This window comes from Cheilinus undulatus, linkage group 2 (assembly GCF_018320785.1).
Source record: "Cheilinus undulatus linkage group 2, ASM1832078v1, whole genome shotgun sequence".
Taxonomy (NCBI): domain Eukaryota; kingdom Metazoa; phylum Chordata; class Actinopteri; order Labriformes; family Labridae; genus Cheilinus; species Cheilinus undulatus.
Genome location: NC_054866.1, coordinates 18,686,621 through 18,707,899, shown reverse-complemented (window position 1 = coordinate 18,707,899; position 21,279 = coordinate 18,686,621). Strand labels below are relative to the sequence as shown.

Sequence of the window (21,279 nt, the reverse complement as noted above, 5' to 3'; positions counted from 1 at the left end):
ACGAGTGGATACTGCTATCATCTGGAGTACACAGAGAAACATTTGCAGATGGAGACTCAGCGGGAAGAAACAGAGAGGAGAGACACTTCAGTGGAGACCAGTGAGCAGGAGAGACCTTGAGTTACCCGATGGTGTGGGTTTGCAAATGGTGACCCCACAAACCTGGGGAGCTCCTGCGATCTTGAGTGGGCCTTCACAACACTTCTTCCCATTTCTGATTGAGGATAGCAGCTCACAGACATCTGCAGCCTGCATCACTCCCCATCTAGAGTTCCCTGCCTTACTGAACACTGGTGTTTTACAGACCTTCTTCAACTTTTCTGCGATAAGTTGAAAACACTGATTCCAACCAAAAGAGCTGAATGGAAATTCATCATCCAAGTAAGTTTATGGACATCACTTTACTCTTCTAATGTCTTATAATTAGACAAGCTACAGATGACATGATATTTTTATTTTATGTAACTAATCTGACAGCTGTTGAAGTGGAAAAACCGAGCAGAACTAACTAGTTTTAATTTAGTTTGTTGTTGTCTCTGTTGAAGCCTGCAGACCCAAACTGCCGATCAGGAGATAACGATACACTGAAGCGCATGTAGTTGATTCCGAAGCTTGCACTGCAAAATAGTGCCAAACAAAGGTTTTCTTGGTGAAACATAAACTGCTAAAACATTTCAATATAACATTCATTCAAACATACATTGTTTTGGCTCATTTTCACCTAAAACTCCCTAAACTACACTGAGAAACTGTACCCATCTGTAGTCCTGTAAAGCCAAGCGGAAAAGTTACGTAAACTGGCATCTACTAGTGTTGTTAAATAATTAGGTTCATCTCTCAACATCTGAGCACAAAGTTTTAAATCTTAAATTTTGTTTAAGAAATTTGCATAGAGACTGCCCTCTACAGGCTGAAACCAGGCTACTGCAACTGAATTTTTCTATTGGCTCAGCTGGTGCCATCTGACAACATTAGCCATTTTAAAAATAGGGCATAATATTTATGCTGAACACACTGCTGTTTCATTTAAATAAACTCTGAGGATGTAAAATATTCTTAAAGTGTTTTAAAAATATTTTCCGGGCTAGATGAACTTCAGACAGAACTCTGGGGTTTAGTTGCCTAAATGGGCAATGCACACTGAAATTTCTGGAGGCTAATTTTGCCAAAAACACCAAAATATCCCTTTAATTATAAACAGCCTAGCCATAGACTGTATATGAAAATGGACACAGCAACAGCTGCCTCAGAGTGAAAACAAAATACTAAGAGCTCCCCCTGCTGACTGTGTGCGGTATAGGTCGGAAAACTCCGCTTCTTCTGTATCAACAAATAGGATATGAGTCAAGCACACAAGTTAAAAATACATATCAAATAAATTCTTCTCCAACCTGAAGCCTGTTGTGATAGTTATTGTCATGCTCATTAACGCCCAACTGTTCATCTTTCTGAGGAAGTCTGTTTTGATTAGTTATTTGGTGTAAAACAGAGCAGATGCAGTGTCATGCTGACAAATGTGTTGACAAATGTGTCTCCTTGCAGTGTTCCCAGCTGGATTAGCAGCAGAAGAGGAGGAAAGGCGTAACAAAAATTAGCAATAGAGTCATAAAACCTTCCATAACTGTGACTTTTTGCTTCAACCATATGCAAGAGTCTGTTTTGCTGTGGACTGCACTGTTCTGAAAGCTCATCTGCCCTGATAAAGGCCTGTATGGGTGAAACGTGCTGGCATGGTTTTAGTCCATAGCCCTGATGAAAAGGCTTTTTGTTAACAATCCTTCTAAGTGCCTCAGATCTCTTCATTTACTGTTGTGCAACCTGTTGGATGTTTTATAGGTGAGTTTAATGTGTGCTAGAGGTAGCAGAAGAAGCATGGCATACTGTGGTTTCACCAGCCAGTCCCCTTTAGTGCAGGTCTTGGCTTCAAATTACGTCACCAACGCAGCATCAGTCAGTTCAAGTTGAGGAGGTATTTTGGCTTTGTTTTTGTACAACAAAGGGAGGCACAGAAATGCAGTCCATATTAATACATAGGGATGGAAAACAACAAACAGGTAGTGCTGCATAGCAAAAATAGTTTGCTTAAGTTTACAGATACAGGCTATAGCAGGCTGAAGGATAGTGTTGCTAATGATAAGCTACTGATTGTGGTCTCTAAAACCACCAGCTGATTGTTGCGTGATAAATACAGACACTAAAAGGAAGAAGAGGAAAGTAAAAAACACCTTCACCTCTGTTCTTTTTCAGGAAATTCACACTAAACTCCTGTAATAATACAAAAAAGGATAAGATATTTGCAGTTTATCTCCATTGCTAACTACTTAAACTCAACCTTATTTTCACGGAGAAACAACACTGGGGTTTAATGGCTGTACATTTATGTAACACATTTATGAAAAAATTTCCACTAAACCTTGAACCACATAAAAATTAGGCCTGAACTAAGACCACATATTAACTGTGACTGGCTGCATCACTACTGTGTGAGAGACCATCATTTTTAACACAGTAAACAGAGGTTTTTTGGGGGAACGATGAAACAGTATTTCCTGTGTTTTGGGCTGTTCAGGAAGCGTATATTTACTCAGAAAGATATAAAGAGCTCAGCTCATTACCACAGAGGAACACTTGTGAGTCTGTATTGCTTGTTTCCTGTGTAGAGCAAACTTTTCCGTCTTATCAGAACAAAAGGAAGTTGCTCAAGCTTGTCTGGCTCTAGCTCTGACAGAGAGATCATCCTCCAACAGATGGCACCCAAATTCCCTTCATCTGCCATGACTAAGACATATTCAAACAGTCGAAGTCCTGCCAAAACGGTGAAATAAAAAAAACGACTTTCTGTTTGTTTGTTTCAGAGTTTTGTAGAAGTACAGAGAACTGTAGAGATGAAACTGATTGAAGATGGTTAAACATGCAATTAAAGGCACAAAAGTTTCAAGACACCATCTGTGATGCAGAGCTCTGAAATTTCATTTATTTATTTGGTCTAAAAATAATTTTTTATGCCTGTGATCTGTGCACATTGTAAATTCAAATTAGGCAAAAGGCAGTCTGGTGTTCTTTGAGTTATCCCTGACTGCAAAACATTCATAAAGGGAAATTTCATGTAAAAAATAAAAAAGTTTTGTTTTGATATAATACGCTTGACTAGCTAATGTTGAAGGTAGCAGCTAACCCTTTCTTTTACTGCTTTGATAACTTTTTGCTTAGTGTGATGATTTTGTACTGTCTCATGCAGTAATAATTGCTTGTGTCTGAAAATAGTCATGATTACCTTTTATTTACATATGCTATTTTTTTTGGACTGACCTAGTTGTATTCCCTGAAAGTGAGAGGAAATCTCAAGTTAAATTCAAGAAAAGTCAAGCCTTTTGTACATTTATTAGAGGCCTTCTGAATGTTATCTGGCTGTGATTTTGAACTTAATATTATACATCTTGCAGAGCACAAGAAATTGATTTTAATGACCTGCTCCCAAACTAAAGGTTCGCAAAACTGAGAGGATCCCAGAGGCTTGAAGTAACAATGAAGTGCTTTTATTGGATCTTGACTGCATTAGAATAAACTGAAAAAAGAGGTGGCTTTTAGCTCTAAATACATGGACTGAGTCTTGTCACCCTCAGATTAATTATGATAAATCTCTATGATTCTGCTGCAGGGTTTGTTTGTTTTTTTCAAAGTTAATCAGTACCAGTACAGAACTTGGACCATATGACAGGACAAAACCTAACTGATGCAACCCAAAAGTATATTTTAAATGTGTTTTGTTCACTAACCTGGAACTATTTTTTAACCAACTCCAAAGATAAAAAAAAAATTAGTGCTAGAAAAATCAGGATGGAGATCTCAAAAAGATTCAGATCAGTGTGTTTAAAAAGAGAATTGCCATAAACTCTGTTTCCATAGTATTGCATGGAGGAGAATTGACTGAAATGGAAGTTTGAATACAGTTTCAATGCTGTTGTTGCTTATAGTTCTACCTGTAGCCATGATGAGTCCCGGTGCAGAGTCTTTGGATAAAATGGGCATCCTCCTCAGCTGGATGTTGAACAGCTGGCTCCAGCGCTGTGCCAGGTGCAGAGAGCAACCTTTACTCAGCTGAAACAGAGGGGAGAGCGTCAGACTATCCTGTCAGGGCATTTACAGCATTTTTCTCTCTGCCTTATGGATCGGTTACATTGTGAGACAAAGGTCAACTTGTAGGCAGAGAAAGTAACATCTATAAATAAAAGTACCATAACAAATGTTAGTTTGACAAGGTGTAGGGCTGATACTCAAACACCCTACAGATCAAATTCAAAGCCCCTTCAGAATGGTAGCAGATGACCTTTTCATAATACCAAAAAATACCATCAAGAACCACGTTATACTGTATACTTGATAGGTTGTTGGGAATTTTTGATAATTGTGTATTTGTTTGTTAGTTTTAAGATTTGTTTATAAATTATGGACTTGTGAAGAATGTTAGATTCAGAAAAATGCAATGAAAATACCATAACCAAAAAAAGTAAAGAGGTAGCTACGCCAAGGCAAATAACTTGAAAAGTGTAAGGTTGCCCAAGTTTTCCATTGTTTTATCATTTTAGCAATCATGATTCAAAACATTACAAATACTGTTATTTTAATGATAAATAGTAAAAAAAGTACCAAAGGTCCTCAGATCTTAAAAATATGTTTAACCCAAAACCGCCATGAGTAAAGAGAGGGTCTTGACTGCAGAAATACATCAGCAATTTTTGGCACTGAAATGCTGCCAACTAATTTGTGCAATCAAAACAGTGTGCATTCGTCTGCTTAATTAATTAATTAATTTTTGCAATTCAAACATTGGGTGCCTAAGGCTTGTTTTTTGTTGCAGTGGTATGAAAACAAGCATTGATACTGTTAGACGTTTAGAGATGAGATCATAAGAAACATTGAGAAGGGTTAAGTATGAGAAATCGTACCATCAATCGTACCATCAAAGACTGTATGCATACCTGACAGTCCAGAGTTCCTCCCAGACTGTCTGCAGCAGGGGGCTGCAGCAGCTCCCACGTGCCTCCTTTGTCAAATGTGATGACTGATCTCATGTTGTCCTCACTGACCGAGCCATTGATGAGCGTGGCGATGAAGACTCCTCGTAGGCCTTCCACTCGGTGAAGATCTGCAAAAGGCTCATTGGCAAAGTACCTGGAACATAGATGAAATGCCATTATCATCAGGCTGCAGTGGCTGAAACACACTTTGGATGTTTTCAATTAAAGAACGAATTTAAAACTATCTTTGGAACTAAATATTTTGTCAAAAACTTGTGAAATTGAAATCTAAGAAAATCAAAATGCTGAAAAATGCTCATCATAACATCCCTTGCCCTAAAGTGACATCTTAAATAAAAATATTTAGTATGCAAACTACTTTATGCCTGTTAGCAATATCAGTCATTTTATTACAATTGTTAAGATACTGTATTTATCCCTTACTCTTTACTTTCTTACCACTCTGACTTTTTTAGCTGGTATAACAAATCATTCTACCCATAATAATCTACATCTGACTATTAGGGCTATGTTAAGAAAACAAAAATAAGATTTTGAGATCAGTCTAAACTTACGTATGTAAGGCAAAACAGAAAAGCACCAAACTTTCAAAGCTAAAATGAATGGTGTGGAGCATTTTGTAAAGTGAAAGCACATTTATGTCTCTTCTATTATCATTCAACCTTGATGTAAATGTGCTCACAGTTTGTGAGAATATTTTTCTTGAATCATAACTGTTCCAAAAAAAACTAGTCATAACTAGACACAACTTTTTACAAATTAATTGTTAGGATATTATCAACTTTAGTTTATTTGACAGAATGAAAAGAACTTGGCATTCAAGGACATCCAAATTAAACCATCTCTTGAAAGAATTTGAAAATATATTTACTGATCAAAACTGTTTTTAAAATTTATTTTAAAATGTTGTGAAATTCTTCTGATTTTTAATTAAGGATTAATGGTTTACAACCAGTCATTACCACATAAAGCTTGGGAAATTACAATTTCAATCTAGGAAAATAAGGACATTGAACCCCACATTTGTGCTATATTAATCAAACTCACATCCAAATATACGAAGTTCACAACTGTAGTCCCATGATGATTCAACTTTCGTCTAACATGATTTTATTTCTTATAAAGGTACAACTCTGATCTAATTATCAGGGTTTTTTTATTTTATTTTCTGCCACATTTTGGGACAATTGTTGCAACTCTTTAAAAAATGAAAAAGAAGGAGAATCATTTCAACATGGGTTAAAAGTAAAAACTGGGTGCACTTGTTCTGTGTTATTGGTTAAAAATGGTTTTGCTGATTCATGCCTGTATAATCTTGTGTTTAAAATCTCCATAATCCCTCATGTTCTTCCTGACTTAACTCAAGAACACTGGAGGACAAATTCAAGCAAATTATAAACATCAGCATTTTAAAATTACAGCCTCAAGTTGCACATTTTCTTTCCTGCAGAAAGTGGTGAATATGAATATGAAGGTCAACTCTATAAACAAACTTGCATGCATTCAAACAAAAAGGAAGCACATTTTCACTGAGCTGCAGAGCACAGGATGCTACGTGTTTGCATAAAGAGACAGCACAGTGATCTACAGATAATTCCGTTAGCAGAAGACACAGTGTCACACAAACAGAATCATCTTTGGCAGACAAACACCTGAGTCAACACTGAGACTGCTCCTGCCAAAACAACGCAGCATCAAACTGATGCGATTATAAAAAAGAGGGAGCCAGAAAAACAATGAATACAGCGTGGAAAGGTCAGACAGAGCTGCAGCGTCACATCAATACATTATCTCTTATTAGATAAACAAGCGTCACTGGTCAGCATTGGCTCAGTCTCTGTGTTATCAGTTATCATATTTCTGTAACCAGACATTTCCTGAGCATGCTCAATGAAACCGCTTCATCACTGTCACGTCTGTTGAAATGTTTAACTGTGACTTTGGTATGATGGTCGTACAACTCATTACTTTGTGAAGGCATAAAGGAAGAAAGTGATGATATTAACTGTAAGTATGAAAGGTCGAATTACTAGTAATAACAATCATCCTGACCCCTTAATGCATACATGTTAAAATACACTGCTTCATACAGTATATTTGTCTTTAACATTTATTTTATCTAATTTAAGTGCTCTGGTGTGTTTTTTTTTTTTTTTTAGTGGTGTACGCTAGACAACGCTAGATGCTAGGAGGTCTGCAGGACTGAGAATTTCCTCCACTCACATTCATTCTTAACAGCTGGCTCACACTTTCTGGGACCCAACACGTCATCAGAATCATATGATTGTAAGACTATATTTAGGACAAAAGATTTAGCATTTTATTTTTACTCCAGAGAGCTTCTGTGTTTGGTACTATTTTAGATGCAACAAATAGGCTATGTGTTTTACGCCTCATTGCTGATCAGCTGTTTGCTAAAACATCGCAACTTTGACTCAAGTGACAATGGCATGCCAAGGATAACAACTTTGTCTGGGCCTATTCGTATATGAAGTTTAAACCATTTCCCTTTAGTACAAAATAAAACCCTGGAGATGTTTAAAACATTTAGACTCTGATCAAGATGACCTTTTCTTTACATAACAACGAATGAGTCGTATTCATTTATTGGCACTAGTAAAGCATGCATTTCATATTGCCCAATCCAAAAATATGATTGCCTTCATTTTCTGCAATCCCAAAAACCCATAAATCGATCATCAGAAGACTGATCTTTGACGTCAATGTAGGAAAATTCTCTCTTTTTGATGATAAGCATGAATCATTATTTGTACATCGATCGGGGGGAGAGAGAGGAAAAGAGAGAGAGAGAGAGAGAGAGAGAGAGAGAGAATGAAAGAGAGAGAGAGAGAGAGAGAGAGAGAGAGAGAGAGAGAGAGAGAGAGAGAGAGAGAGAGAGAGAGAGAGAGAGAGAGAGAGAGAGAGAGAGAGAGTGAAAGAGAGAGAGAGAGAGTCAATGGGAAAAGTGCGGCTAGCAACCTAAATAGAGTGAATAGGGCCAGTAAGAAAGGACGTATCGGATAAGGTTAATTAAGGTAAGAACTACTCATAAAAAATATTTTATGTACTGCAGAACTCTCATAGGTTCAATATCCTCTTATCTTCTTTTAAACGACGCTTCACACGATTAATATCTTTCATTTGATCTATTTATTTACTCTCCTTTGCAAGCTCAGTGTAATTTTTTTCTTATATTAACTGAAGGTCATTTTCTTTATTTATTTTTTTTATGTCTTCTGCTGCCTTATATCTCTGTAACTGTTACAAATGCTCTGTTTTTTAACTCTTCTTCCTTGTCTCATCCAAAAGCTGCACTTGCATCCACTTATCCATTTATATCATCAAATAACTTCTCACTCAGGAGTTTTAAACATTGCATTTCCATGGACAGCATTCCAACCCTTCGATTTCCACACAGAAATCAGATATCAAAATTGGTCCTGCCCCTTAATATCATTTATATCAATGCAAAAACTGTCAATAGAGATTACACGTGTCTTTGTGTTACCTTATCAATGTGTTGCTGCCAGAGCCTTCAGGACTGTAGTACAGCACATTCTCCAGTGACAGAGAGAAGGACAGGCCCTGTGTGTCTGAGATGTAAAGGTGTGTGACGTTGTTCAGGTGGTTCACACACACAAACACCTGGTCCTCTGAAGCATCTGCTATGTAGTACTCCTGTTAAGAAAAGAGGGGACAGACAGAGGGGGCCATTTTCACTGACAAACATCAAAATGAGACTCTGGACAGTGTGAATATACTGTATATACCGTATATCAAAGCTGGGACATGGACTTTCTTGTGCAGTGGGGTGTGGGTGGTTCTTCCAGCAAAACCAAGAAGTCGATTGTTTCTCATATTTTTAGAAAAAAGAAGCATGCTGCTCAGATGCAGTTCACTGGTTCTAAGTCATCCACTCAAAGAAACAGAATGACTCACACTCTAATTTATCTCTGACCTGATAAAGATTCAACCAAGTGATTTAAATAAGCTCATAGACATAATGACAAGGGCTGGAATCACAGGGTAACCCATATACAATATAACACAATACATGATATGGGGCCCATAATAACAATGTTACAGCAATTCTGCAATAATTGATATATTGCAAGACACACATTTAATGAAACATCAAGACATCTGATCAATAAAAGAATTTCACAATCTTAATCTTTACTTCTTTTCACACCTGTCTGACACCATTGATTTGTCAAAAGCTTTTGATACCATTGATAATAGTAATAGTAAACAAGTCTCTGATACATCTCCTGAGGAATCCCAGCCCGTTCTTCTCAGACAAATCTCTCAGGCTCCTCCAGATTTGATGGACTTCTGGCATGGACCTTCATCTTCAGTTCACCCCACAGATTTTCAATGGGAGTCAAATCAGGGCTTTGTACAGGCTACTCAGTAACACTCACGTTGGTCTTCTAAAGGTAGTTCTTCGTCAGGAGCCACATACATTTTGGATCGTTGTGTTGGAAGACAAAGCGATGACCCAGACCCAGTTTTGCTGCTGACTGCTTGAGATTTTCTTTCTAAATCTCCACATATCCTTCTTTCTTCACAGTTCCTTCCACCTGGACAAGGTTTCCTGTTCCAGATGCACTGAAGTATCCCCACAGCATAATCCTCCCACCACCATGTTTCACTGTTGGGGCAGCATTCTTTGAGTGATATGCCTCTCCCTTCTCTCTCCACACATAAGCAACGTCTCCATGGCCGAAAAGCTCTAATTTCATCTTATCTGACCAAAGGACATGCTTCCAGTACATATAATCTTTCTCCAGGTTGTCCTTAGCATACTTCAGTTTGGTTTGAAGATGTTTCTTCTGTAGAAGTGGAGGTTTTCTTGGTCTGCAACCTCGCAGTCCATTCCTGTGCAGGGCTGTAGTGATAGTCTTTTTCGAGACTACAATTCCTGACTCAGCTAAGTCATTCTCTAGTGTCTTGACAGTTGTTCTGGGGTCTTTAGACACATCTCTGTCTAGTTTTCTTTCCAGAGTCTTGGAATCTTTCTCTTCCTACCTTTGCCAGGATTGTTATGGACTGTGTGACTTTCTATGAAATTCTTGATCTCACTTGGAAACACTGTGATGACTTTGTATGTCCTTCTTCTGCTTTGTGAGCATCAACAATTCTTTTTCTCAAGTCTAAACTGATTTCTTTTGGTTTTGCCATAATGCTTTCTCAAATCCTTACTGAGGTTTTAATACTTTGTGTAAATGGGAAGATTGTTTTAACTTGATTTTAAAGCTTTGAGCACAACCGTGGTTTTCGCTATGGCTTAAAAGGGTAATTTTGTACCTAGGTAGTTTTTTAGTTTTGTGAAATCATTTTGTTTATGTATGCAAAGTAAAACAATGTAAGCATCCAAATAAAGCTGTGATGTTTTGAAAAGCTCTGTTAAAATTTCTTTGCTCTGTTTCACAGCACTTGGGAATTACTTGGGAAAAACTGAAATTTTCATACTGTAGGTGGTCAACTGATTGTCTGATGCTTTAAAGTTCACTCAGAACTAGAGAAATCTGCCTTTGGCTTTTCTGTTCCAAACATGTGGAGTCTATTTCTCTTTAACAATAATCTCAGATCATTTCATCCTGGTGTGGGGTTGTTTTCTATAACTTTTTTATTGTTGTAATTGTGAGTTTTTGAATCTTAACATCTTTGAAACCTTAGTGTTCAAGGCTTAAATAAAGGTTGATGATAGTTTGTTTCAGTCTAAAAATCTGCTCACACAGTAAGCCTTTAAATGGAGTAATTTGACTGAAAAACAGCCCTCTGAATATTCTTGCACAGTTGTGTTTGTGAAAAATCAGTGTGCAATCCACACAGGAAGACAATATCCATAGGTTGTTTCATAAGACACATACAGTGCTTAACAAATTTATTAGACCACCACCCAAAGTACGGTTTATGCCACAGCTGCCCTAAATTAACAGCATTGGTAATTACCAAAATCATTTTTTATGCTTCTGCAATGGTTAATACATCAATATGTAGAAGCTCTTTAACCCAAATTATATTTTTAATGCTAAAATATAATAATTATTGTTATCCATGAATTTTCAAATTTACTGATTTACAAAAAACTGAAAAAATTGTAAAGCACATTAATATTTCTTGATTAATATAACAAATTATAGTTATTTACTTGCACTCCTGAACAGAAAAATGAGTTTTAGTGGTTGAATGTTATGCTTGTTTCATTTCTGACTTCTCAGAGAAGCCCAGTGAGCCAGCTAAAATTTGCGTATAAAAAGGTGAATTCAGTTTGAAATCCCTCATTCCTGTTCAAACTGGTAAAACGTGGAGGGCTCACTGAAAATCAAAGAGTCCGCATTAAAGGACTTCATGATGCTGTATAGTCTCTGAGACAAATATGACAAGTGGTCTAATAAATTTGTTAAGCACTGTATATAAGTTTATTATCATATAAGATACTATTTTATTCTTCCTCTGACACTGGTTTGGTCTTAAAAAGGACATCAGTCAAGCTAGTTCCAATACGACTACAAATGTGGCGATTATTAAACCTTAATTCATCATCAATTTATCATATAGGCCTTCATAAACTCCTAATTTCTCAGTCGCTGCTGCATTGTGTGGAAACAAAACTCACTGTGATTGGATGACGCGTCTGGAACTGGGCAGCTTTCATTGGTTGGCGGTTGTAGGAGACCCACAGCTGAACAGAGGAAGGTTCATGACTGCCAAACAGTTTCTGGAGAGGACACAGAGACAGAGATGGCACAATTCAGTCAGCTACTCATCGTTGAAGTCAAACACTTTCACAGGCCACCAATCTTGAATCATGTCTTAGCAGCTCCAACTTGGAAAATAACTCCAAAGTTTGATGAAAATACCCCAAAACAAACATGAAATTAACTCTATTAAAGAATCCCTGAATGTGGAGAGATAAGGATAATGACAGAGCAGACATGTGGACCACGCTGTGCCCACATCAGTGAGGTTAAAGATGACAGACTTTGGATACATGAACTTTCCTAATGATGTTTTTCTGTCCTAATATCCCAGCTGCACAGAGCCCGACAGCTGAGTCAGAAAACATTACAGGGCCAGACTTAAAAGGACTCCCAGTGGGGTTCAATAATCTGTGAATGTGTGACAGAGAGTGAGTGAGGGAAAGAGAGAGAGAAAGGGACTCAGAGGACACGTCTTCATTGTCATTACAAATGCATTAGAAGGCTGGCTGCTGGAGGGAGCTAGCTCTGATCTTTTATGAATTACAAGCGTGTGCAGACCAGACATAGCAGGCATATCGAGCATATCTCATGTCTGTGTGTCTGTGTGTGACAGAGTGTGTGAAGGAGAAACAGGCTCAGCCTCTGATCAGATTCCTGGGTATATACTCTGGATCTTTTCAGATGAGTGACTCAGATTTTCACCCTGCCACATTAGCAACCCACCATACACATGCACAGTGCTGACATTTAGTGATTCACTGGTTATGTATGTTGCTCTGTTTTCCTCTATGTATTAATTATATTGAGCAATCTAATCACTTCTTATATTAGTATTTTGTGACAGCCATATATATGCAAAATTACAATCATATTTGGGGAATAATATTATGCAATACTTTATGGACTGTGTAAGGGCTGCATAATAAGGGCTGCAGTTTTTGTTACTGTCACAGTAAGCAATAACTTAGCAATAACTGCAAAGACGTTTATCACTATATATAAGTAAAATGGTATGGTCATCAGTAGGGGTGTAAATCTCTCCTTCTCAGACGATTCAATTCGAATCTCGACTCACTGACTACAATTCGATTCACTGGCAATTCTTTAAAACACAGAACGATTCTGTCTGGTACAATCTGATTATAAAATCAAAATAACTTTTTGCTTCATCAAAAATGAGCAAAAAAGGGGAAAACAAGATAATTTCATGATAATCTAAGCTTAATTGATCTTTTTATAAAACAGAGCTTTATCTGTGCTAACATTCTGAAATTATGTTTAAGAAAGTTTTCATCACACCCAGGTGTCTTACTTTGACAATAAACTGGGAGATAAATATTAGAATGAGTTTTGACTGGTACATGTTCGTCCTTCTGTACTTGTAACTTCCTTAGCATTATTAATCCCAATAACAGTAGAAACTAAATATCACATTTTTCCAAGAAGGACAAATTCAAACAGATTTTAAGTTACAAAGAGATTTGGTGAACAGAGCTCTGTGTGTCTGCTAGTACAGGAGAACAAGGGGTTAAAATAATATTGAAAACAGTCAAATTAAAACAGCTTTCTGTACATTTTTTTCTTTCATGATTTCTCTTAATGTGAGTATTCAGTCTACATGTCGCAAAAACATTGTTATTTCCTTTCTCTGTGTATCTGACTATTCCTGATAGTTTTCATACTTGAATTAATTCACTGGAGAACAGCTGATCTCCAGCTCAGTGAAGTCCTCTCTGATTAATATCATATCAGTGGGCCCAGATCTATTGATTATGTCACCAAATCAACAACACGTTATGGTTTTAAACCCTGTGAATAAAGGGGCTGTTGTGATAACTGAAGACTTCTCTGAGTTTTAATTTAGAAAGGTGTTTATGTTCAGGTCTGTTTGTGCTTCATTTAGCGTTAGCATCTTAGCTAAACTTTAGCTCCGCCATCTCAACAGGTGAGATTTATGAGCTGCCGTAGTTCTTAATCGCTTTTATCCAAAGCGTACAGACAGGCAGACATTTCGAAAGTTATCTTTCCTTCATATAAAGTCCACATGACTTTTTCCTGAGGTGCAGAACTGAAAGACGTTTAGGCGACGACCGGTGAAACACATCCAGCTACCTAGCGAGCATCTACGGCGAACATAACTCTCGTTTAAAGGTAAAAGGTCAACGTAGGTTGCGCAAGATTACAGACGCTGAGCCAGAGCATGGCAGAACAGGCTATGCAAAGCAGCAGAGCCTCATTTAACTGATCCATAACATTAAAACCAGTCCAGAGACCGGTTTGTGCTGCATTTTTACTGGTCCAGGGCTCCATGGACCGATGCACTCAGACTAATGAAGTCAAGATCGGTTAACCGATCCATATCGGATTATCTTTACACCACTAGTCATCAGACAAGGCACTATGTTTAGTGGACATCAAACACTGCACATCACCACAAACACACCATCCCTACTGTGAAGCACAGTGATGGCAGCATCATGCTGTGGGGATGCTTCTCTGCAGCCACCCCTGGAAGGCTTATAAAGGTAGAGGGTAAAATGAATGCAGCAAAAAATATAGGAAAATCGCATGCAGGAAATCTTATTCAGTCTGCAAGAGAACTACGACGTGAGAGAAGAGGTAAAATGTTCTGGAGCAGACCTCAACCTAAAAGAGAATTTGTGGCTGGACTTGAAAAGGGCTGTTCACACCTGATCACCAGAGCTTGAGCAGCTATGCAAAGAAGAATGGAGTAAAATTGCAGTGTCCATATGGTCAAGTCTGATTGAGACCTACTACATACTGACTTGAAGGGGGTAAAATTTTATGCAGTCACTTCTTTTATATTAAATATTTGTATTTACTGACGTCACTTTTTAGAAATCTATATTCACTTTGACATTTAAGAGGGTTATTTTGTAATTTTGTTGTCAAACAAGCAAAGTTATGTTGGCCATGATTAATTTATTGAATTAATAAAAGGGTGAAACATCCAAGGGGGGGAATACTTTTTAAAGATACTGTATTCAGGCCTACATGAAGACACTGCACCTATTTGGACTAATTTTCCTGTATTCTTGGACTTTTCCCAAACCTTTACAAACATGTAAACCAAGTCTATAAATGTTGTTTTCATATTTATTTAATATATTTTTTATGTTGTTCACTACTGTTAGATATTTTGGCTTTTCTAATTGTTTCTTTTTACATGTTAATACTATTTAGTTTTTTTTCATCTCATGGAATGTATCTCAGAAAGGTAAGATATTGCAATGTCCCTTTTGTCTAAAATTGTTCAGCTCTATTATATGCTTTTTAGACATTTTAGTGTGGTTTAAGGACTAAACAAACAATATGAGTTCCTGTTTCAATACCACAACAACAACAACAAAAGTTAAAGTCCCAGTTACCCAATACTGAGTTGTTTTTTGTGTAACACGAAAATGCGACAAATTCCGACACACTGTCTAATTTGCACAAATACTTCAAGTTGCCAACATGTTGCAATTTTGACTAAGCTCCCAGCTTGCAGTGGTTTTTGGTTCAACATAGGACTTAAGACCTTAAGGGGTTTTAAAGCTTTGGTACTTTTCAATTCTACTGATTAATAAAATGACAGAACCTCTTTTTTTTTTTTTTTTAAGATTTATTTTTGGCCTTTCTTGCCTTTATTAGATAGGACAGTGGATAGAGTCAGAAACAGGGAGGAGAGCAGGGGAGAGACATGCAGGAAATGGTGCCACGGGCCGTATTCGAACCTGGGTTGCCTGCGTACATGGCGTGCGCCTTAGCCACTTGACTACCGGCGCGCCATAACAGAACCTCTTTTAATGATGACACTGAACAGGAAAAAGAGACGTAGAAAGAAATGGAATACATAAAAATTAAGGTTACAGCAGCAAAAATGAACAGGACTTTAGATATTCCTTTCTAAATAAATTAAAACTGACAACAAAGAATAAAATATGTTTAGTTGGGCATTGGTTAATGCTGAATTTTTGCATCATACAGAGGAACATTTCTAAGTGGTAATGACTGAGTGGAACAAAGCAGAAATGGGTTCAATTTAGTAGTAACTTGAAACAATGAGCTCTGACCTCATTTGCATATCAAACATTTTTACTCTGACTTCATAATTCATTGTTTCATTTCTTTTTTTTAGAGGCATAAAATACTGTCTATTCACATCTATCATAACTGAGTGTGTTTGCCACCCAGGTTGAGATGATCCTCGGCCTTGAAACCACATCTCACTTCAGGGATTTAGGATTTTAGTGTGGATCAGTATGAGAGAAGTAGACACACAGAGGAATGTGTGGCTAAATTGCACTTACCATCGCAGTGCAATCTATGGTGGCATTAAAAAAATATCAAATCAGCATGCCACTTAGATGTGAAAATACATGATGGACATTTTCCTGTCCCCTTGAATCGTAAAGTCAACCGACCTGAAAACCCTAATTATATGAGGCAAGAAGTGAAACAAAACTCCAAAACCAAAGAATTCTTCCTCAAGCTAACTTTTTCAACATCTGAGCATGTCTACATACATTTTACATTATTTTGTTCCACAGACCTTTATAAATCTAAGTTTTCTGTCTGTTTTCTCTTTACTCTATATGGTTTATCTTTCTGTTCTACCTCCATTAGTCCCTCTCTCTGCTCACTCTCTTTGTCTCAGTGCTGTAGCTGCTTTGCTTTCACATCACAGCACACAGTCAATTGTGGGCACTACGCTAGATAAATCAATAGACAGAATGGTAAAGGCTGAAATGCTCTGCTGGAGAGGAGAGATGCTCACGCTCTCAAGGATGGAAACAAATCCTTCCATGGGACACACACAGGCCTGCACACACAATGAGACACACTAACACATAAACAGGATTTTTAAAAGCCAGCTCAAGTGTTTAAGCATGGAAGTTACTCATCGCTGTAGCTTGAAATAGTCAAAGCAGTGAAGTTTGGCTCTGTCCCAAAATGGGAAAAAAAAAAAAAAAAATCAATAGAACAAGGGGTGCCCTGATTACATTTTTTTTTTGCCTCTGATACTGATCATCTATGAGTGAGATCGACCTGTAAACTGAAACTGATATCATTTTGTCTTTGTTATAGAAGCTTTTTTAGCTGTTGGTCAGTCAACTTAGCTCTGTAATATACCAGGACCTCCTACAGGTGGTAGCAAAACCTGACAAAAGGAGCACAAAATTCATCCTTATGCCATTCTCAATATATATGTTCAACAAAGCAGTACAAAAACTTCCCAAGAAAATATTACAGACACAGATAATATGTCTCTATCGAGCTAGGCTCTGCCCACTGCCGTTTCAAATAATGTGGGGAATTTGGGCTGAGTTTCCCTGTCATGCCCTTGAGCAGAATGTTTAGATGACTTTTGATATTGTCTGTTGTACAGTGATTACTACTGGAGTACCTTTGCTCATGTTTCTGATGGATTATTGTTGTTGTTTTTGAAGTTAAGCACTTTTGTACCAGAAGTGAAGTTATTTATTCACCGAGCTAGTAACTTCCTGCCTTTGGAAGTTCATGGGTCATTTCCAAAGCTGACATTTTGTTCCTTAGGGAATTACCCTTCCTGGTAAGAAGTTTGATTCTTTGCCTCATTGAACATTAAGACAATCCAGCTTGCCTTTTGAGCCATTGAGAGGTGGACTTGCTGGTATGTTTCGGGTTTTTGTCCCGCTGCATATCTCAAGAGCCTTTGAACTTGAGGGCATGAACTGATGGATGTTGGCCTTCCAGATTTCTGGTAGACAGCAGAATTCATTGTTAACTCATGATTTAACAAGACCCCTATCTTTATAACATCATTCACCAGAGTGACATTATACAGGGCCTCAAAAGGTGCAGGTTTTCTTGTTTCCTTGCCTGTTCTGTAGCAGTCCATCTGATATCACCATCAGCAGTCAGAGAACTGAGGACTGTAGAGTCTGTGTGCCTCCTGCATTAAAAGGCTACAGGTGATGCGTCTGCTGTCACAGATACACCAGTATGATGCTCGAGGCAGATGCTCAGTAATATGGGGTGCATCTTAGGGAGTTTATTCCCACCATCAGCAGCAGTTTGTCCTGTTGCTCCTTAACGCTGTAGCCACATGTACAGTCCAACAGCACAGACATGCCATCAACTGTTCATGTTACTACGACAGGTGTGTGTTAACACAGTGAGCTTTTCTTAAATTCTAAGTTCCCATAAAATGACTGATTAGAAATGGTTGATAACATTTAAGAAGCAAAATAACAAGTAACATGTTTATTTGGCAAGTTTAAAGTTAATTGTTGCTCCACAGAGAGAGATTATTTGTACAGAATCAAACTTCATCAGTCTGCAGTCTTTATGTTTAGGTAAGCCAATAATTTCAATTCAATAATTTATAGACAGATAGACAGAATTGTTTAAATATTTTTGCATTACTCTTGGGGAAAAAAATCTTTTTCATTGTTTTAGTCTTATTATGTTGCTTTAAGTTTGAAAGGCACCAACAGAATAAATCTAAAAAAAAATGATTGCCTCTTCTGTAAAAACTAAACCTTTTAAGACTCCATACGAGATTTAGCAGGATTCAAATATGATGAACAGATTCAGTGCTGTATTCAGATATAATTAAATGCTTCTGACTCTCATCCTTAGCTATCAAATGGCCAGAGATGTCAGGGCTAGTTTGTGATCATTGATAAATCATATGTTCTTACGCTTTCTGTTTATTTAACCTTTAAATTAAATGAATTCAGGACACAGAATGAATAGTGGCTGTGCAGCTCAGCTCTCTGAATTTTTATATCCTTGTTCAAGTTCAATTTATAGTTTTCTAAAGCCGCCTGCCTGCCAGCTTCTCCCTCCGGATCTCTCTCTGTTTAACTCCCTGATGGATTTTTCTTGTTTCTCTGCTTTTTTTATTCTCACTATCTCTTTTATCTCTTTCTCTCTCTCTGGAGGGAATTGCTGTTGGAGCTCTGAACACGGTGGTGTGAACTAATCTGGAGTAAAATAATGAAGACGCTCACTTTATTGTTAGTTTGAATTGAGCCTTAGTTATAAATCAGCATTTCTTCACAAAAAATAAATCAGAAAACCTTTTTAGGAAATTAAAAAAAAAAAAAAAAGAGGCAAAAACACAAGCACTGAAACGGACAGATATGAGGAGATATCAAACATCAGGTGGTGTTGGAGAGGAGGACGTATTTGTTCCTCTGTCTGCCTTAAAAATCGGCACCACCACCACCATGTGCGCTCGTTGGAGTGAAACTCACACAGCTGGAGCTGTTTCTAAACTAACAGGACTTTAGTGAAATATTTACCAACACAGTCTCCTCTCACCTCAGACGAACGACTTATAAATGCTCTGGATCAACCAGCTAAATGACTCCTCTGAACAGTCTGGAACACAAACAGGTGAGCCAGTCTGTGCACTGTGGAGAGAGTTCACTCCTCTCACAGCGAGCCTCAGCTGTGCAATATTATGACTCTTATTGATCATATTTGACATAGAATGAATGAAAAGTCACTCCCTCCTCTTACAAACTTGGCTGGCACAGTGAATGAAACCGTGAAACAAAACGGCACTGACGTCCTGGCTGTGCGTAAAAGTGCTGCATTACGCATGGAGTGAAGGACAGAGAGGGACAAACCTCCTTTTATCTTCTGCTTCAATAAATATCACTGTTTATTAGAGAACAAAGAAAACACACTGCTGATGTTCGTAGCACGAATGTGATTTTAGAATGTAATATACTCGCAAAATCATGTCACTCCTGACATGCAAAGAAAGGCGCTATTTTTCTTAAATATCCGGCATGTATTTTAACATCTCACGTATCCCCTGGAGTGCCTTCATGTACGCATACCCCTATTTGAGAACCACTGATCCAAGCGCGTGCTGGCCGCGGTTTTTGCTTGCGTCATCACGTCGGGTTTTGGGCCATTTTCGGCCGAAAATTTTCGGTGGCCGAATTTTCGGTGCATCCCTAGTCCATACATTTGCCAGTATTCAAGGTGGATACATGATTCTACTGCTGCTATATATATTCAACTGATATTTCAGCAGTAAATGCTGACAAAAATGTTCATATCTGCTGATATTAAACATTGCACTGCATCTCTGGCCCACCACATTTCATATCATGAACCCAGTTTTTTTTTTTTTAACTCTGCCAAAGTTGGCACACATAAATGGTTATTCCGACTGCCAAGAAAAAACTTCCATCTATGGAGTTCGAAGTTGCATATAAGACAGAGCAAGACTATGTTTGTGTTCATTTCAGGGAAAAGTAATTCTAGCCCCACTATATATGTCTATCAACACTCAAATAAGTTAAGTAACAGGGTAATGCAAACAATATAAACTAGAAAAGCACTCGGAGAGCGCAGACCTCCGCCATTAGCCCTATCTCCCATTAGTGAAGAATCCTTTAAAAAATTCCTGGATCCAGACGGTGATCCGGATCACTCCCAAAATCTAATCAGTTCTTCCTTATGCCATTTCTGACATTTCCTGAAAATTTCATCAAAATCCGTCCACAACCTTTTGAGTTATGTTGCTAACAAACTAACTAACAATCTAACTAACAAACTAACTAACAAACCCTGACGATCACATAACCTCCTTGGCAGAGGTAATTAAGTTTGCTGAAAAACCACTGTAGTAAATGGTTGCTGTTGTACATACTGGCTTGTTGACATCACATAATCATGCTCTGAAATGAATAAAGTCATCCATGTGGTATTTCAGGCATTCTTCCCCTTTTCTTGAATGTCCAACCTAAAGCCACTTCCCACTGGACAGGGAGCTTAGAGAAAAAAATAGGTATTTTCAAACCCTGCTTTAACATATTTGTCTCCAACCTGTGTAGTTTGGCTCGGCCAGTATCATCAACAGAGATTGACACTACAGCAAAGTATTGCTTGGGTGCAATTACTGAGATCAAATTGCATCAAACAGCAGCATGTTGTTGCCACTAACAGCATAAAACTGCAAATATAAGAGTTTCAGGGCACTGTTGGAATATTTTTGCAGAGATAAACATTTTTTTTGAGAGCACGATGTTTGAAATGCATCAGGAACAGCGCTTACATCCTCCATCAAAGCCACGTTATCCACTGAAGAGAAAAAAAATAGTTATTTTACCAGAGATGGCCCAGTTGACTAGAAGGTGATCAGTATTGGCAGATTTTCTTTAATTGTGCAGCTGGGAGAGGCACTGTTTGACTGTGTGAGGTCTAGTGTAATTATAAGGGCTGATTGAAATTCCAGCCCATAAGTATCAAGCACATCGGCATTGTAAATACTGAAATGCAGCACCTTCCCCAGCTCCAAGCACACCACAAAGCTAAGCAAACTGGCAACTATGAAACCAGCTGCTATATCAAAACACTAAATATGATCAGTTAAGATATTGGTCTCTCATAGATCAGCATAGTGAACAAAAACTGTGATCAGGACATCCCTAACTCTTAAAAGGAGTTGCAGGCACACAAATGGCTCACACATCAAGTTTCTCTGTGGGTTTTTTCTGATGTAAACAAATACTGTGTAA

At 37.8% G+C, this 21,279-nt stretch overlaps 1 protein-coding gene across 3 annotated transcripts in view; it reads right to left on the bottom strand.

Moving 5' to 3' along the window:
• sorl1 (sortilin-related receptor, L(DLR class) A repeats containing) overlaps positions 1-21,279 on the bottom strand; it is a 132,146-nt gene that overhangs the window by 54,759 nt on the left and 56,108 nt on the right. For all 3 annotated transcript variants that reach the window (XM_041800923.1, XM_041800932.1, XM_041800942.1), the window contains 4 exons: positions 11,665-11,766; positions 8,548-8,717; positions 4,980-5,172; positions 3,981-4,098 (listed from right to left, as the gene is read on the bottom strand). In XM_041800923.1, coding sequence (XP_041656857.1) covers positions 3,981-4,098; positions 4,980-5,172; positions 8,548-8,717; positions 11,665-11,766 — 583 coding nt within the window. The remainder of the gene's footprint in view (positions 1-3,980; positions 4,099-4,979; positions 5,173-8,547; positions 8,718-11,664; positions 11,767-21,279) is intronic.